General features: G+C 33.9%; 1 protein-coding gene across 1 annotated transcript; it reads left to right on the top strand.

The window, feature by feature from the left end:
• Window positions 1-1,162: 1,162 nt before the first annotated feature.
• Window positions 1,163-16,194, top strand: LOC129987515 (pyridoxine-5'-phosphate oxidase-like). The gene is made up of 6 exons (XM_056095488.1): window positions 1,163-1,574; window positions 2,135-2,234; window positions 8,217-8,270; window positions 8,444-8,572; window positions 12,034-12,110; window positions 16,029-16,194. The coding sequence occupies exons 1-6, from the start codon at window positions 1,552-1,554 to the stop codon at window positions 16,192-16,194; spliced, it is 549 nt and encodes a 182-aa protein (XP_055951463.1). The 5' UTR covers window positions 1,163-1,551.
• Window positions 16,195-18,607: the final 2,413 nt, after the last annotated feature.

The following is an 18,607-nucleotide window of genomic DNA, read 5'->3' as shown; positions in this document are numbered from 1 at the left end:
GAACTGCTTCGAGAAAAGGATGGTACGGCCGTGCCGTTTGTTTTTGCTCGAATTGGCGGGGGCACTGCCATGCCCCCAGATATTTTCTGCTGCTACTTTTTATCGCACGTCAATATTATGGGATTTTTTTTAATAATTGGTATGTTTAAAAAATTCGCATCAAATAAATATTATTCCAAATTGTTTAAACCTTATTTTTTAAAAGAATTTATATATAATTTAGTTTGAGGAGTCAAAAAAACACAAATTTCCGATTAAAAAATATTATCCTAAAAATACTATAATTAAAAAATTTAGAATAAGTACTTTAACTTTTATTCAGTAAAAAAACAGATTATTTTACTTTAAATAGGTATTTATTTATTTTGCCAAAAATTAATAGTCATAGCCTATAATTGATACTTTAAGAAAAATCCAAATTTGATTTTGAGAAGTTATTTTTTATTTGTTCTGATTAATTTCCTTTTATATTTAATATTATCAATTTAATTAACATATATCATATATCGTAATATGTATCGTTCAATAGTCAAGTTTAACAATTTTCTTATTTTACTATAATTTTTTTTAAAAATGAAAAAATTTGTTTTCCTTATTTGTTCGCTACATTAAATTTGAGATATTTTTCCTGATTCTTCCTTTTCTGTTATTTTTCATCGTTTATTCATACAATTCTTATTCCCTAAGACCATACAAATTGTTATTTATTGGAAATAATTATTTATTATAATCAAATTAAATATTAAATATTCAATTGCCTTGAAATAAATATGAAATTAATCACTGTGTATTATTTAGAAACAAAATTAAAGAAATTTCTCCCCCTCCGTCGGTGATGTCTTCTCCCCTCTTCTCCCCCCCCCCCCGAACAATTTTTTTCACCACCTCTTAAGTCTCGTTCCCATGATTCTTTATTTTTATGGATATGGTTGTAAATCTGATCGATTGTAGGACCACTCTCGCCTGTGAACGTCGACTGGGAGCATCCCATAAATTGTCGATAAAATAAACAGACATCAAAGAATCCCAAGGAAACTCAAGTGAGGGGAAAGAGGGCAAAATGCGTTGAACTCAAGACTCGCACGGGCCATAGGAACGGGGCTTTAGTGGTTGAGGGTTGAAGATCTCTGTCGTGCCTTATCCCCATGGCAAATGAGCGAAGAAGTAGTATTTTTGAAATTTTTCTCGAAAACGGGAAGGTGGAGGGCAGTCGATGGTGTATCGACTTCATAAGCTTTCATATTAAAATAAAATTCAACTTTATCCAACGATGATTGGAGCTGGAAAATGGTTCTTTGGTTTTTCTAATTATTTTTAATAAGTGAAAATATTGTTTACACTGTTACTAGTTTGAAAAAGAAGTTTATTTTAAATTTTATCGTGAATTGGACATAATTTACTGAATATTATAGTAATATTTGTATTTTTTCAGCTAAAACAAAGCCTGTACATGAAATTAGACACTACTTTTCTCCTAAAGACCCTTTTGAACTGTTCACTAAATGGTATAACGAGGCTGAAAAGACGGAAGTGATACTTAATGCGGAAACTATGGTTCTTGCAACTGCGACTAAGTAAGATGTGTATACATGTTATTCGTCTTTGATGTTTATATGTAACCCATTAGATTAGCAACCACAACAAAGATAGAATCGTTATCTTCTCATATTCTTCTTTTCTTATTATTTAGTTTGTAACCTGCATGAAGATTATCAGTACTTTGAATCATTATTATTGTTCACAGCTCTTTTGTTTTCCTTTCATCTTTTCTCTTTACACGAGGCCAAATATATAGGACATTAGAATAGTAAGGGCCCTACAGCTTGTGAGAGACTGCACCTGCTGTTGTTGTTTCTTATGGCACTTGCCATGGACAAGCCCGCTGTTACGAAGACAGCGTTATTAAGCCGTTGGGGGAGCGTCTCTTGTTTTTTATTCTAACTTGTACAGCACCAACACAAACACACACGCATTCACTTTATTAATGGTAGAGATAGAATTCATAAAAAAGTCTGCGTTAAAGATATCTACATAAATTAATTTTATTCGCTTATTGAATGCACTTGATTTACTTTTCATTCAGATTTAGTTACTAACTTTGTATGGTGCTTTTATTCCTTATTTTTTTATTTAGAGATGGGAAACCCTCTGTTCGATATATGCTGATGAAATCATACAATAAAGAAGGCTTCACTTTTTACACTAACTATAACAGTCGAAAAGGGCAGGAAATCGTAAGTTCACTTTTTATGGATGTTTTTTTTTTTAATTTTAATACAGTGTTTTTATATGAAACTGTTTGGAAAACAATCATAGATAAACAATTAGAGCTTCCTATCTTCAGTATGCAGTCATAATCTTAAGTAGTATTTTCTTTGGTTTTTATTAGATGTATTTCATCGAAATTCATCGATATGACAATATTAATGTTCTTAATGTAGTTGTTGAAGTTGACTAATATTATTAATGATAACTTAGTCGTGTCTGTCAAATGTGATGAATTATATCTATCTAAAGTATAATAAAATTATAATTGCAATAATATAAGTGGAAGTTGCACATTGTGGATGGAATATTCTGATTACTTTGCTATACTTCAAATTGGCGAAATTTTCAAGTTGGCGACGAAAATAATCGAAATCTTTCTCGTTGTTGAGATTGAGCATTGAACCAGAATTCTATTTTTCAATATTTCTAGAAATGGTGACAAATGAAATGACATTCATAAGGTATAAAAGGGTCAAAAGCATTTATATGAAAGAAAAAAAACCCTTCTAAATCAGTTCAATGGTCGGAGCTGGTTAACTTTATCGCGGGTTTTCCCCTTAAAGAAGTGTCGTGGGTTTTTATGTTTCCGATTTCCCAGGAAAATGGAGAATGTTGGGAAGCCATCAACAGATCTAAGAATTACGATTCTTCATATGACATGGAGCTTTTTGAAATCGGTCAAATGATTGAGACTGGATAATTCTGTGGCAGGATTTCTCCATAGGAAATGCACAATGAATTGTTTTTTCGATTTTTGCCGATAATGAAGGGTAGTAGAAAGCAGTTTATTCTTGTTGGCATATATAGAGATCATGAATTCGCATATGAATCGAAAATTGGCGAAAGGATTTGGATCAGTGGTTGAAATTTAGTGACTTGTTCATTGGTTTTACTTTTTATTTTAAATATATAGATATTGGTTAAGTAGACATTCAATATATATAAATACTATAATAACTAAATAAACGTAATAGACATGTAAGAAATTTTACTAGTTTTACTTGATAGTTAAGATGCTAATATTATTCGAATATTTTATAATTCATAGAATGTGTTTCTTACAAATTTTATTCATCTGAAAATTAGAAAAATAAAGAGTTCTTTTCTTTTCCCCATGCTGCCTGCAGCGCTTTCTTAGCACAGCGGCCATTGGTAGCGACCTGATTTTCCTAGTCGGAAATTGCCGCTGTAGATAACAGCATATTGTTACAAATCTGTAATTTTGCTACCCGGCACAAATAGTGTCATCCTGGAAAAACCGTTAAAACCTTTGTAAGATCTGTCCTGTGCGTGCTGAGCTTGGTGACCATTTGGCAACTTGGCGACGAATTTGGCGACTTGGCGACGAATTTGGTGAGTTTGGCGACTAAATGGATCATGCTAGAAAGTTCGAGAAGTTTCAAGATCCATCCAGTAGGAACCAAGATACACTCAGATACGTCCTGATTGGTCTGAAGGTTCTAGCCCCGCCTCTCGGAACTATAAAAGATGGGCAATCTGAAGCTGCGAAAGAAGTCGTGTATAAGAAGTCGTATGTATCGTCAAAAGTCGTGAGTGAGAGCAGTCGGAGTTGCCGACAAAATAAGAAATTGGAAAGGATTAGACAGCAAGCAAGCAAGCTGCTGAACTATAGCAATTAAATGCGCTGAGTTATTATGATTGATCGACGGTATTTTGTTGTAGAAAAATTTTTGTAACAATATGTATGTGCTTCAGTTCACACAAATTATAATTAATAATTTGCATAAAGAAAAGGGAATATTTTTCCTCAGTGTTTCGCGCTCACATACTCCCAGACATACTAAATTTTATCTGTCACCCAAGTTCATAAGTGTAGAAAAAAAAAGAGACATATACTGTTTCTATGTCCGATATGTTCACTGGAGAGTAAAAATATAGTAGGAAGAAATTCTCACTCAACATGGGGGGGGGAGCAATTTTAACGAAACTTGGTGCACGTGGCCTGGTGTTGGTACGTTGGTCTGATAAAAGTACGATCAATACAAAACTCAATCCTAACCCTGTCCCATAAAGAAGTGTGGGATTTTTTCTCTTCTCATCTTCGGATCAAGTCAGAGGTGATACCCAGATTAACCCAGTCGGTTTAGTTGTGTATATTTCAGAGTAAAATGGGGTATAAAAATATAGTTGAAAGAAAGTGGATATTTAGGGCAAAGAGGTGCAGAGTAGATTAAATGTATGGGTGTGTGTACATATGGATCTATGTATGTACAGATTTGCAAATTGTTATTTCTATCCAAAGCTTTCTATCTATTTCTACTGTGGCGATCCTGCTTCCATCAAAATGACTGTATTCGAAAAACTATTTTCCTAACTGCGCACCGGAAGTACGAAGCAGTTATCTACGATCAAGCGCGCAAGCTGTGCGAATTAAAAAGATAAATTTCCGGTCTTTTCAAAAAAATCTGTTGTCTGTCGATGTGTTAGCGTTAAAAATTAAAAGATGTTTATTTTTATATAAAAAAAGTCGTCGCTCATTCTTTATGTGTGGATGTAACTTAACTATCCCAATTTGCAACCTTCTCCACTAAAACATTCCACATTTGGTGACTCGAAAAGTGAAAGGATAACTTTCCCAGTTTTCTTTATGCATTAAATGGCGCCATAGCGCATTTCTTCCTAATGGCGGTAAGCGTATCGTTGAATATTGTTTCTATTTTCACAGCCTAAATAATTTCCATCGGAACTTCTGTTATATAATTTGGATTAGCATTTTCATATTATTTACTCTGATTATCAGTATATTATTTGTATTTTCGTATTTCAAAGCAGTTTTGTGAAATTATATTTATAACGTGCCTTTGATTTCTTGAATAAAACATGCCAGGAGATACTCCAAATTCCGCCAACAACGACGCAACAGTTTCTCGTGTTGGCGTCAAACTTCCGCCTTTCTGGAAAGCTAACCCTGCATTATGGTTTGTTCAACTTGAGGCGCAATTCGGCTTGGCGGGAATTACTGCTGACGATACAAAATTTAATCATGTTGTTTCTGCAGTTGATTCTGATATTTTGAATTGTGTAAGCGATATAATATTGAAACCTCCTGATACTGATAAATATCCAACATTAAAAAAACGTTTAATTGAGTTGCATTCTGAAAGTGAAGCTTCGAAAATACGTACGCTGCTACAAGGCCTAGAACTTGGCGACCAACGACCATCTCAGTTATTAGCTCGTATGAAAACATTGGCGGGCGATACTGTTGGCGAGCCACTCTTAAAATCTCTTTGGCTCGGAAGACTGCCAAACAGCACACAAACTATTTTAACTGCTTTGAATGAAGATTTAGCTGGTTTAGCATCAGTTGCAGATAAAATAAATGATTTGGCTGGCCATTCAAACATTAATTCCGTTACTCCTCAATCTTCGAATAATCAAATAGCCCAGCTTGAAAAACAAGTCGCCCATTTGACGACTTTAGTTGGCGAGCTTACTACAACAATGCGCCAATCACGCTCTCAAAGCAGAAATAGAAATCGACCTTTTAAAAACAGTCGTAGTTGCTCTCGTGATCACTTAAAAAAATATAAAGAACCTGCTGATGACATTTGCTTTTATCATACAAATTTTGGCACAAAAGCAAAAAAATGTAGTTTGCCTTGCTCTTTCAAGAATTCGGGAAACTAAATCGGCGGTCGTCCACTGGCCTTGGCCACGATCGCAAAATTAATAGAATTATGCTGGCCGATAAAGTTAGTAAATGGAAATTTTTAGTGGATACAGGCGCAGACGTATCTGTTTTACCACACAATTATGCTCCTAAAGCTGATTCCTCTAATGAATTACTCCTCTTAGCTGCTAATGGCACAAAAATAGCTACTTTTGGTAAAAAACGCCTTACGCTAGACTTAAATTTACGGCGAAATTTTACTTGGTCTTTCATAATTGCAAATGTGAACCAACCAATTATAGGTGTTGATTTTTTAAAACACTATAATCTTTTGGTTGATGTTAAAAGTGGTTGTTTGATTGATGGCATAACTAAATTAACCACTCAAGGCAAATATACAAACACAGATTCATTAACTTCTGGTATATCCATTTTGCTTGGTGATTCAGAATTCTATGACATTTTATCGCAATTCCAAGACCTCACTAATCCATCTCAACCAACAAAAAGCAAAGTATCAACTAAAATACATCACTTTATTGAAACAACTGGTCAACCAGTATTTTCGAGACCTCGTCGCTTATCTCCCGAGTTGCTAAAAATTGCACGTCAGGAATTTGAATTTTTAATGTCTCAAGGTATTATCCGTCCTTCTAGTAGCCCATGGGCAAGTCCTCTACACATGGTGAAAAAGTCTAATGGAGAATGGAGACCGTGTGGCGACTACCGTCGTTTAAATTCAATTCCCATTCCTGATATTTCTGCTGAAACTGTTGCGCGTGCATTCATAACTCATTGGATCTCACGCTTCGGTTTGCCTTCAATAATCACGACAGATCAAGGACGACAATTCCAAAGCAACTTGTTTTCTTTGCTCAGCAAACTCTTGGGTGTCCAAAAGATCCGAACGACCCCATACCACCCAAAAAGCAATGGAATAGTCGAGCGATTCCATCGATCTCTTAAACAAAGCCTCCGATGTCATGCATCTACGAAATGGACCGAATCAATTCCTTTGGTTTTGCTCGGACTCCGAACCGCATTAAAAGAAGATCTACAGTGCACATCGGCCGAACTAGTTTATGGCTCAACCCTTAAACTACCATCAGAATTTTTTGAATCCCCTTCAATTAACGTCGAGCCTCATGAGTTCCTAATAAATTTACGGACCTTGATGGATCAACTTAAACCTGTTGCTACTGCACCTCATGACACCAAGAAAGTATTCGTTCATCCAGCTCTGGACACTTGCTCACATGTGTTCGTGCGCCACGATGCTGTTAAAAAACCTTTACAAGCGCCATACGATGGACCATACCTCGTACTCAAACGAACTGATAAAATGTTCACAATTGAAAAGAACGGCAAACAGTCCACGATCAACATTGATCGCTTAAAGCCTGTGTTCTTCGAGAACTCTCACCAGTCCTCTGCACCAGCAATATCACCACCAGTTGCAGTTCCGACTTCACCAAAACCAGTACCTGAACTGTCTCCATCGAGTCCTGTGTCACCTACAAATTCTACTCCAGTACCTTATGTGACCAGATCTGGCCGACGAGTTCGCTTCAACACTCGTTACCTCTAACTTCAGTGCCTGCTGCACTACTAGAGGGGGGAGTACTGTGGCGATCCTGCTTCCATCAAAATGACTGTATTCGAAAAACTATTTTCCTAACTGCGCACCGGAAGTACGAAGCAGTTATCTACGATCAAGCGCGCAAGCTGTGCGAATTAAAAAGATAAATTTCCGGTCTTTTCAAAAAAATCTGTTGTCTGTCGATGTGTTAGCGTTAAAAATTAAAAGATGTTTATTTTTATATAAAAAAAGTCGTCGCTCATTCTTTATGTGTGGATGTAACTTAACTATCCCAATTTGCAACCTTCTCCACTAAAACATTCCACACTACCAAAGCTTTCTATATTTCTATTTCTATCCATGCTATCATATGATTTTTATATTATAATTTAACGCTATAATTTAATTCAATATCATTTAAATTGCATAATATAATTCATTTAAACTCTTCAAATATAATCACATTATAATCGAAATTGTATGAAACAATTTAAATCAGTTTTCTACATTGCAAGACTGAAGAAAGTAACGCACCGAAAGATGAAAATTCAATTATCAATTAAATATCCTGTTTGGCTGGTGGGTCCATTTCTTTTTTTTTTTTTTTTATCACAAAATTATAAATATTTGTTATTTTGTTGAATCGCCAATTATTTTTACTTACCGAAAATGAATGTTTTACTCGTTATTATTTGTTATTTTCTTATTGTTACCTGCTGAATACTCATTTTTCAGGCTGAAAATCCTCATGTGGCAATGGCATTTTACTGGGAACCTTTGTTTCGTCAGGTCAGCAGTTTAATTTCATTATTTTTTTATTATTATTTATTCTTCTATTTATATAATGGAAATATAAATTTTCAATGTGGTTTCTAATCGGCATTAATTTATTTAACGTATAATTATATATAAATTATTTGCAACAACGAGAATAACTTATGATCTATGTGTATGTTACACAGATTGTAATAGAAGGACAGATTGTCAAAAACGATGCAAAGGTATCTGAAGATTATTTCCATTCAAGACCAAAATCTAATCAGTTGACTGCTTTAATTAGCAACCAGGGTGAAGTTATTGAAGATATTGAGGTAAATTGTTAAGTTTTGATATCCATCTTCTGTGTAAATTACTCTAGATCACCTCTGGAATGGGATATTAAAAGTGATTTTTAATAACGAATCTGGTGGATTTGCTAAATAGAGCATCACACACAGAGCCTATTTGCAGAAAGTACAGACCCTACATTTACGCTATATATTGTGTGGTGAATTGCATATAAGCCAGTAACAGCGCTTCTACCCGAACAGATGTTTTGGCATAATCGGATCGTTACTGGACTGCTAACCAAAAGGTCCCAGGTTCTATCCTAACGCGTCCCTACCTCTTCAATAGCAACTAACCATGCTAGTTTTTAATGAAAAGACAGTATAGGACAGTATTGTATAGGATCTTCTTTTGGAGATCCAAACTCTAGCAACTGCCGGATATTATATGAACATGAATTAACTAGATCGATATGTATAACCACATACACATAGAGTGGTGATTCGAAGTGAGCAGTGGACTGTACTTTTGCTTAAACTTCTTTATTTACATTATTTACACTCCTTTTGCGGTGAGTAGTTCATATAATAATGGCTGGTTGAGATTGGCTTTGTTAAGCCTTACAAACTGAAGTTGTTTACAGCTTCTGAAGAGGTTGGGGAGCCGATGCGGGTCAAAGTTCTAATGAACCCCTGAAAGACTCAACCGGAAGGGTGGGTAGCAAGGTTGCTGTAATTTTAAGATTGCCAAATTTGGCGTTAAGCGACATTCGCGTGAACATAGAGTTTCAGAAGAGATCAGAACACGTCAAATGAAAAACGCGCCACATTAATTAAAGAAAGCGTCAAATACTTTTATCATAGGATCTATAGGCCACTAGAGTGGTGATTCGAAGTGAGCAGTGGACTGTACTTTTGCTTAAACTTCTTTATTTACAACTATATACACACCTTTTGCGGTGAGTAGTTCATATAATACATGGCTGATTGCGGTATTGCATTGCGGTTGGCTTTGTTAAGCCTTACAAACTGAAGTTGTTTACAGCTTCTGCGGGGGCTGGGGAGCCGATGCGGGTCAACGTTCTAGCGAACCCCTGAAAGACTCGACCGGAAGAGCGGGTAACAAGGTTGCCGTAATTTTAAGTTTGCCAAGTGTGGCGTTAAGCGACATTCGCGTGAACATAGAGTTTCAGAAGAGATCAGAACACGTCAAATGAAAAACGCGCCACATTAATTAAAGAATGCGTCAAATACTTTTATCATAGGATGTATAGGCCACTTGTAAAAGCAATTTTGTATGATAGAATTATCAAATGATCCTTTGTATTCTGTACTCGGTCTATCTCATAAGTAATAAATATCAAGCTTAGCTGTTTGTGGTTTTACTTTTGCTCTAAATGATAATCCATTCAATATTTGAAATGTTTCGTATACATAGTGAAATACAATCTCTTTTTACTGGTGAAATTAGTAATTATTGAAACGTTGTCTATCTTCATGGATGGATTGGAGACGGTAAGTCATCCCCGGATCATCACTAGGGTTTATACAAAAACCGACTTTTTGAAAAACCGGTTTTCGAATTCAATATTTCCACACAAAAAAAAACGTTTTTAGCCGGTTTTCGAATTTTTGTCCAAAAAAAATAGAATAGGGAAAAATAGTTTATTTCATTTATAAAAAATAACAAAAAACAAATCAATATCAAAGTCAAAATATTTTTAAAAAATTAGGGATTACATATACATATTGCTTACACAAAATAACGAAAACTCAAACAACAATTTCAAATAATATTTATGTTATTTTCACAAATTTTAATTTCTCCAAAGAAAAAAGGATTTTAAAAAAAACGTAAAATATCCACTGAACGGTGGCTAAATCTTGTTCTTATTTTGGTCAAAATATTGACTGAAATTGAAAATACTCGTTCACTAGCTACTGAGCTTAGTTTAATAGTTTTCATGGCAATCAAATAACAAATCTAGGTTCTTTGTTCTTTTATTCGTTGCCTCAAATAATGAAAATTCAGCTTTCAGTGTCTTTGGATTTGTAAGTTTTCTTCAGGGTCTTCAAGAAACTTATGAATTGATTTTTCCATGGCTTCCTTTAAAAAATCATTACTCTGATGAGTAGTTTTTCCGATTTGCTGTTCATTAGAATCGGTTTCCACATAAGAATTTGGAAATATTCTAGATAATATCTTTCCAGAAAACTTAATAATTTTTGTTTTTGAAGCTAAAGAAAATACACTAGATTTCTTCGCTCAATTAAAACTGTTTCGTAGATTTCGCAAATACAGCAAAATTCTACTTGTCTTCTTTCTTGAATTCGTTCTTCTAAAGCATATAATAATTTCAAACTTAATTCAATGTTTAAATCTTTTAGTTCATTTAAGAGAAATTTAAATATACCTTCACTTGTTAATAAATTGGCATCTCGTCGCCCTAAACCTTCAGCTGCTAGACAAATCAGTCCCAACAGATTTTTTTTTTTTTTTTTTTTTTTTGAAGAGGAATATTTAGGCGTATTGGAAAACCAGTTTTCAAATGTGACAAATTTACTTTAAAAAACCGTCAAACCCCAATCATCACATGATCATGATCTTTTAATTTTTTTTTTTCCAATTGTGTTTTAATTTACATTTTACGGGTGGAGTAGTACAAGTCGTTGAGAAATTGCCGTAGTTTCAAAAGTTGCAGCCTACAGGTTTTTCAGGATTTCTTCTTACTGAATAAACAACGGTGAGGGGTCGAATTAGATTGTGACTTTCGAGAAGACGTTTGGAATTCTTCTATTTATGGAACTTACTTTCGACGAGCGGGACGGGTCTGCGGCCTATTAATAGAGCCGGTGTTTCAGTTCTTCGATTTATCGCTCCTGTTACCACAAAGATAGTCAGTCCTTTACTTTATCTTCAAAGCCTTAATAGGTCAAGGGCAATTCAATCCTTGGTGAAAGATTGTCTACAAAGTTTTCAGTGTAATTCTTCACCAAAATCTCTATTATCATAATCAACTCTTCATTAAAGATTGTCTACAAAGCTTTCAGTGTAACTCTTTACCATAATCTCTATTATCATAATCAATCCTTCATTAAAGATTATCTACAAAGCTTTCAGTGCTACTCTTCACCAGAATCGCTATTATCATAATCAATCTTTCGTTAAAGATTGTCTACAAAGCTTTCAGTGTAAATCTTTTCCAGAATCTCTATTATCGTAATATATGGTAGATTCCAAGTATTTTCAAACTATCCACATTTTTTTTGGTAAATTATATCATGTGACTTTAATATGTTCAATCTATAATCCCCACCCTCCTTCGTGTGTGTGTGTGTGTGTGTGTGTGTGTGTGTGTGTGTGTGTGTGTGTGTGTGTGTGTGTGTGTGTGTGTGTGTGTGTGTGTGTGTGTGTGTCCTTTTATAATAAGATTTTTTAAAAATATTTTTGTTCTTTATAAGTAAACATTATGTTTCCTGACTATATCAAACTTAATTTTCCCAAGGATTTAGTAAAGAAAAAAGATGATCTAAGGCAAGAATATTTAGATGAACACGCTGTTATTCCTAAACCTGATCACTGGTAAGGCTAATTTATATTTCATTATTTAATTTAAGAAAATTTAGTAACTCAGTTTTACAAAATGGTAATGTATGTATTTGTATTGCTTTTAAAATCAATTATTGAACATATGATTAGCAACAATATCCTTTTGTTAACTATAGTGTTTTTATTTCGATTAGTGTTTGTATTTATAACTTGATTTGGTATTAGTTCAAAAGGTAACAGAAAAACTCACCAATTTTAAACAAAAAACTCACAAAAAAAAAAAAAAAAAAAAAAAAAAAAACACCAATTTTGCAGTCTTCTGTCAAATTTTGAACAAATTCCAATCGAGGAATATCTAGCCAAGTACAAGTGAACACGACAGCTAAAAAAATTTAAGGAGATTAAAGGAAAAAGGGGATAGATAGATACTATTTCGTTACTATTGTTCGCCAATGGCATGTAGTTAATACACAAGCACTGGATTTCTTTATTACATACCGAAGCATACAATTCTTATGTTATCTAGCTTGAGTGGTCTACCCAAAGCTTTCTCACATGCTACTAATAAATTTGTCTTGCCAGAGAACGCCTTGGATGGCATTGGCGTACGATATATTTACCTTTGGCGTGAATTTAGCATTTTAACTGAATTTATCGTGACTTCCTTGGCAAGTTATTTGGCGATTAATTAATGGCATTCGTTAATAGTATCCAAGAATCAAATGCCGGCGTTCTGGCATAGGGGTAGCTCGTTTTCCCCGTGATCTGGGCGTCCTGGGTTCGAGTCCCGGTTCGGGCATGGTTGTTCTTCATCTGTTCTGTCTGTGAGGTGTGTGAATGTGCTCCCCTGTAAAAAGGGGTTGTGAAAAAGAATGTGATGAGTGAGTAGCTAAGACGTACTCTTGGCCCTAGTTGGTGCTACTAAAACAAGAGACGCTCCCTTAGCTTAAAATCGCTGACTTCGTCAGCGAGCTTGTCCATGGCAAAGGCCATTATAAACAACAACAACAAGAATTGAATTTGTGCTTTAGATATGTTTTTCTCAACCGATTGAAACAAAAATTTGACAGAAAACTGCACTTGTAGTTGCAAAATTACATACCAAATTTGATATGTTTATATTTGCCAGATATTTCCAAATTTTATATATATTCTGTTTTTGAATTATCCTGCTTGCATTTTTCTGAAAGTGCAGACCGACAGACGGTCAATTCCTTGTTGGATTTGGTTCATAATTTGATAGGTGTCTAAAATGTGTAAAAAATGTGGAGGGACACTAGATTTTGAAAAAAATAAGGATTTTTTGTACTGCAATTATTTTTATAAGAACTATTTTTTAGATCAATGACCGAAAAAATATGAGCATCATTACCCTGATATTCAAAAATGAAATATAAATGACAATAAAAATGGATTCTTTCATTTGAACCGTGTAAAAAAAGTAGAAGGACAGTTATAAAAGAACAAAATATAAGCGAATTTAGGAAGGAATACTCTTTCCATCAGCTTTTATGACATCAAATATTCTGTTTGAAAGAGAATCACACAAAGACTGGATTTCGGTTTGACAAAAATTATCCCATGAGGTATTTAATGTCACTCGAAACTCAGAGAACGATTCAAACTGCTTCCCACCAGCGTATACTTGACGAACAAGCATTACCCAGATATTTTCTACTAGATTCAGATTGGAGCTTTTAGCTGACCATGGTTAAACCTGCACATTATTTGCAGCAAACCAATTTTTACCGCCAGTGATGGTGTGAATTGAGGTTCCATCTTGTTGAAACATCCACTGTTCTAAACATCCTAATTCGGAGCCACAAGGAAGAAGCTCAGAATTCAGAACATTAATGTAGTCTGTTTGCTTTTGCCTACCATTGAGAAAGACCAAACTTGTTCTTTCTCCATAACCAGCTGCTAACCACACCATCAAACTTCCTCCTCCCATTTGTCTTGTTGAATAATATTGTTCTGCATTCTCCAGAAAATGCCAGTGGTATTGGTAATCGTCTGGACCATCTAAATTTTTTTTTCATCTGAAAATATCATAGAAGTCCATTTTGTTGTCCATGATATGTGCTCCTTAGCCCAAGACAAACGATTAAAGATTGCAATACCGGTATACCGGGATACCGAATACCGGTATTTTGAGCCATTTGTACAATTTTGTAATACCGGTATTCACAAGTTTAAATACCGGTTTTTCGGTATTTACTAGAAATTTTTAAAATTGTCTCCATTATATGTTCAGGTATCGCGAACATAGCAAAATAGTATACGTTTTTGTTTTTATGTCTTCCTAACGGGCGAAATTAATTAGCTGATGAATGGCTTAATTAATGGCAAATCTAAATCAGCGAAACATGGATTATCCCTGAAAGAAAATATTGTATCCATAACGACTGATGGAGCAACAATTATGAAAAAAGTTGGATTAGTGCAAATTGGTACTTTTTTCTGATTCTTTATATACTGTTATAATTTATAGGTTAGAAATTATTTTTTGTGATAATAAAAATAAATCTAATAAAACTGTCAAATAAAACAAAGAAACACCTGTGTTTTCTTTCTTTTTCTAAAATTTCTAATACTGGTATTAAAACCGGTATCCCGGTATTAAGATTTAAAAAATACCGAATACCGGTATTGAAATTTTGGTCCGGTATTGCAATCCCTACAAACGATTATTAATATGTGTTTGTTTCCACTTTGGATGAGGCTTTCGTTTTTTGGAAGCGAACTTTTTGGATCTTTGGATGTAGTTGTATACTGTTTGCTTGGGCACATTGATAAGTCCTGCTTGATTTCGAGCTTTTACAACACTTCCACTTCTCTTTTTTAAGCTCATAAGCAAGTTTTCTTTCATCACGAGGCGTTAACTTATTAGGCCTACTACTCTTCTTTCTTATTCCATTTCTGTTTGGATTTTTAATTAAGTTAGAAACTGTATTGGAGCTGACATGCAGTATACGAGCGATCTCTCTAATGCCTTTGCCTTCATTTTTATATGCAACAATTTGACCCTTTTGAAAATCATTTAAGGGTGCACTTCTAGGCTTTCTGAAATTAAAGCATCAGTGAAATTTTTAACAAAATGAGTTTTCCAATTTCAAAAAAGTATAATACTTACTCTTCTACTCTTGCACATTCCACCAAATAAAAAATGTAGAGAGTGTCCTTCTACATTTTTTACACACTGTAAATTATATTTTCTCGTCTTTCTAATTATAATTATTGGTAGCTATTACATTTTTACATAAAAATAAAGAAAGCATTGTTAAATAAAACAATCTATTCATAAGAATCTGTTAACCAAGATAAAAATATAAAAAAAAATTACAGAAAACGACTGTCCTTCTTTTTTTTTTTTTTACACAGTATAGACTATAGATGCTTAATCTGTGTAAATTTTATCTATATGACTCTCTTCGTTTTGTAATTATAGTGTTAACTTATTTTTGAACTGCTGACAAACAGTAAAAAAAGCAGGACAGTTATTACAGGACAGAACATATTTTACTCAAACTTTAATAGAAATCTGGAAATTTAGTGTAAAGACCGTATACTAAATTTCAACAGCCAAACTCAAAACGTTTTTGAGTTACCTTCGTCACAGACAGACAGACGGGCATTTTCTAAAAACATGTTCTACCAACTCAAGAAGTTCGAAAACTTCGAGATTCGTCAAAATTACGATTTCGAATTTTTTGACGATTACTATACTTTCTCTATACTACATATACAAGAATGTGAAAAATAAAATTCTGTGCACTTTTGGCATTTACAATGTTACCAAAAGTTCTCAGTTTTATGCTTTGGAAGAGATATATGAGTTATTAGAGGGTATAACGAGAAATTTTGGAGGAGACCATTCCCGCTGGATTTTGTACAAGTGATGGTTTAATAATAATGTTTGATTCATTTTATTTTTCAATTTATTTCTTCCAGGGGTGGATATGTGGTTAAACCTGACAGCTATGAGTTTTTTTGTGGCCACCAAGACAGACTTAACGAACGCATAAAATTTAGACGTCCCTTTGCTGACGAAATTCCTGATGAAAAATTAGTCCATACTGGTGAAGATGGGTGGATCTATCAATATTTATCACCATGACTTTAGTATATTTATGAACAAATAAATTAGTTTTTCATTGAATTGATTTGAATAAAATTCTTCCTTTTTTATTCTTCCTTTTAACTTATGTGTTGAGCCTTTGAATTTTTATCTTCAAAAAATTTTCATGAGATTTGTTTTTCGTTAATTTATGTTTAATTCTTGCTGACTGATTTAGTTGTGAATTTCAGTTTTAAGTAGTTTAATAAATGGATTAGAAATTTGTTTAAATAAATTAATTTTATACAATATTGTTAAGAATTTGTATTGCTTCGCAATGCATTTAGTTTCCTGATTTAAAAAAAGGGGAGAGAAAGAATTTTATGGATAGTTCCAAAGGATACTAAATGGATGGCAGGACAATGACCTGCAGCACTGGTAACAATTTGGCGTCTTGGTAACAAATTTGGTGTCTTTGGCCGCAAAAATGAAACACCCAGAATATTCAAGAATCATAGCAACATCTCCTTTAGAACTCGAGTTACAGTTTTTGTTATAAATCACACAATGCACAAACCCTGATCACAGTCGTACACAACTTACTAATGCATTTTGGTAGATTTCTTTTTCCACTTTTCTTTTTCATTTATTTATACATTTACAGTTGATGTACAGCATCGGCAGCTGAAGGAAAAACTAAATTATTATATTAACCTGTATGACTATGAGAAACTTCATCCTTTCGAGATGGGTTAAAATATATTCCACCATGCATAAAAAAAGTTAAGCAAAAAATGAAACAGTTTTTAATACATCTAGATCCAAAGAGTTAAAATTTTACTTTCTGTTGTTGTGTTAAGATGTATTTCATGATATTGGTTGGCATGACTAAATTATTACTATCAATATGATGGATGAACAGATAATCGCCAAAGGCGGCTATTAAAACGATTAAAATTGAGAAGCGAAATCTCATTTGACACAAAATAAACAAAATACAACAGGCAATAAATATATTTGTAAATTTTTCAACAATAAAACTATCTGGTAAAATTCTTCTGCTCTCGGTCAAATTTCTATTTCAAGAGTTTTCAATTTGTTACCTTTTCGATGTCTTTTTTACTGCTGGATGGGTGGGTTTACACACTGTCAGTTATAAGATGGCCAGTACGACAACGCATGCGCAGAAAAGGGCTGATTAATGTTTGCCACAATTTCATAAGATGGATTCAGGCATTCTGTGCTTGGCTATAAATTACCGTTTTGGCGTCCCGGAATTTTTTTTCACTGCGTATTGTATTAAAATAATGAATATTTACACAAAGAAACACGGTAAATAAAAAAGAAGATCAACATACCTAAGTTAGGAAAACCATAATAATAAAAATGGCAAATAAAATGAAAAAAAAAAAAAACATAGTTTCGCATCAGAAAGAACAAAGAGAAAAAAATGTCGAGATTAATCAATGATAAGTGATCAGTTTTTTCACGCCTAAATATCCCACAAAATTCTACAAACGCATGCGCAGTAAGAAAAAAAAAATAATACAGCGGCATATTGTTGCCCCGTTAGGACAAGTACTTGCCATTGGCCGAGCAGCATTTTTCGACCTTTCTACGCATGCGCTGCCTACTGGCCGATTGCAAACTCAATCCGTCACAGGATAGCGACTAGTACTACGAAAAATAAGTAACAAGAGTTAGAATTCGCACATTAAAGATATTAATTTGTAATTCGTTCTAAATTTCGTATCTGATAATGGATTTCCTTCATCTGTACTTATAAATGGAAATTTGGATGCATGCATGTGTGTAGTGTTTTTACAAATCCATCGCATTTATAGCCATAGACTCTGATAAAATTCATGAAAAAATAAACGTATGATTATTATTGATAGCAATATATTAAGTTAAATTCAAGTTAAAAATGTCTTTCGATTCGATGAATGACCTTTTAAAAAATATGTAAACTGTATTTGCGTAAGAGACCATATACATATTTACTTTTGTGTAATCTTCGAATTTATCCACTTTTAACCTTCAATTTCTCCGACTTTTAAACGATTCTACATATTTGAGGATCCTCAGTTTTGAAATGTAAAGCAAATCGGCTCAAAATCACCAGAGATATGCGAGGCACTTCAAACGAGGACTCAAAAAGTGACTTGGATTTGTTTTTACTTCCTCCTATACGCAATATAGAGAAAGTATAGAAAACGTCAAAGAATTCGATCACGAGATTTTGATTAATCTCCACGTTTTGGATCTCCCTGAGTTCGAAAAACATATTTTTGGAAATGCTCGTCTGTCTGCCTGTGACAAAGATAACTAAAAAAAGCTTTGAGTTAGACGGCTGATATTCGGTACACGATCTTTACATCAAATTTGCAGATTTCTACCACATTTTGAGAAAAATCCGTTCAGAGGAAGTTCGTCTGCCCGGCTGTTCGAATACAGTTCAAAACGATAACTG

Source organism: Argiope bruennichi, chromosome 10 (genome assembly GCF_947563725.1).
Source record: "Argiope bruennichi chromosome 10, qqArgBrue1.1, whole genome shotgun sequence".
Taxonomy (NCBI): Eukaryota; Metazoa; Arthropoda; class Arachnida; order Araneae; family Araneidae; genus Argiope; species Argiope bruennichi.
The sequence above is the reverse complement of the archived record's forward strand: the minus strand, read 5'-3'. Positions and strand labels throughout refer to the sequence as shown.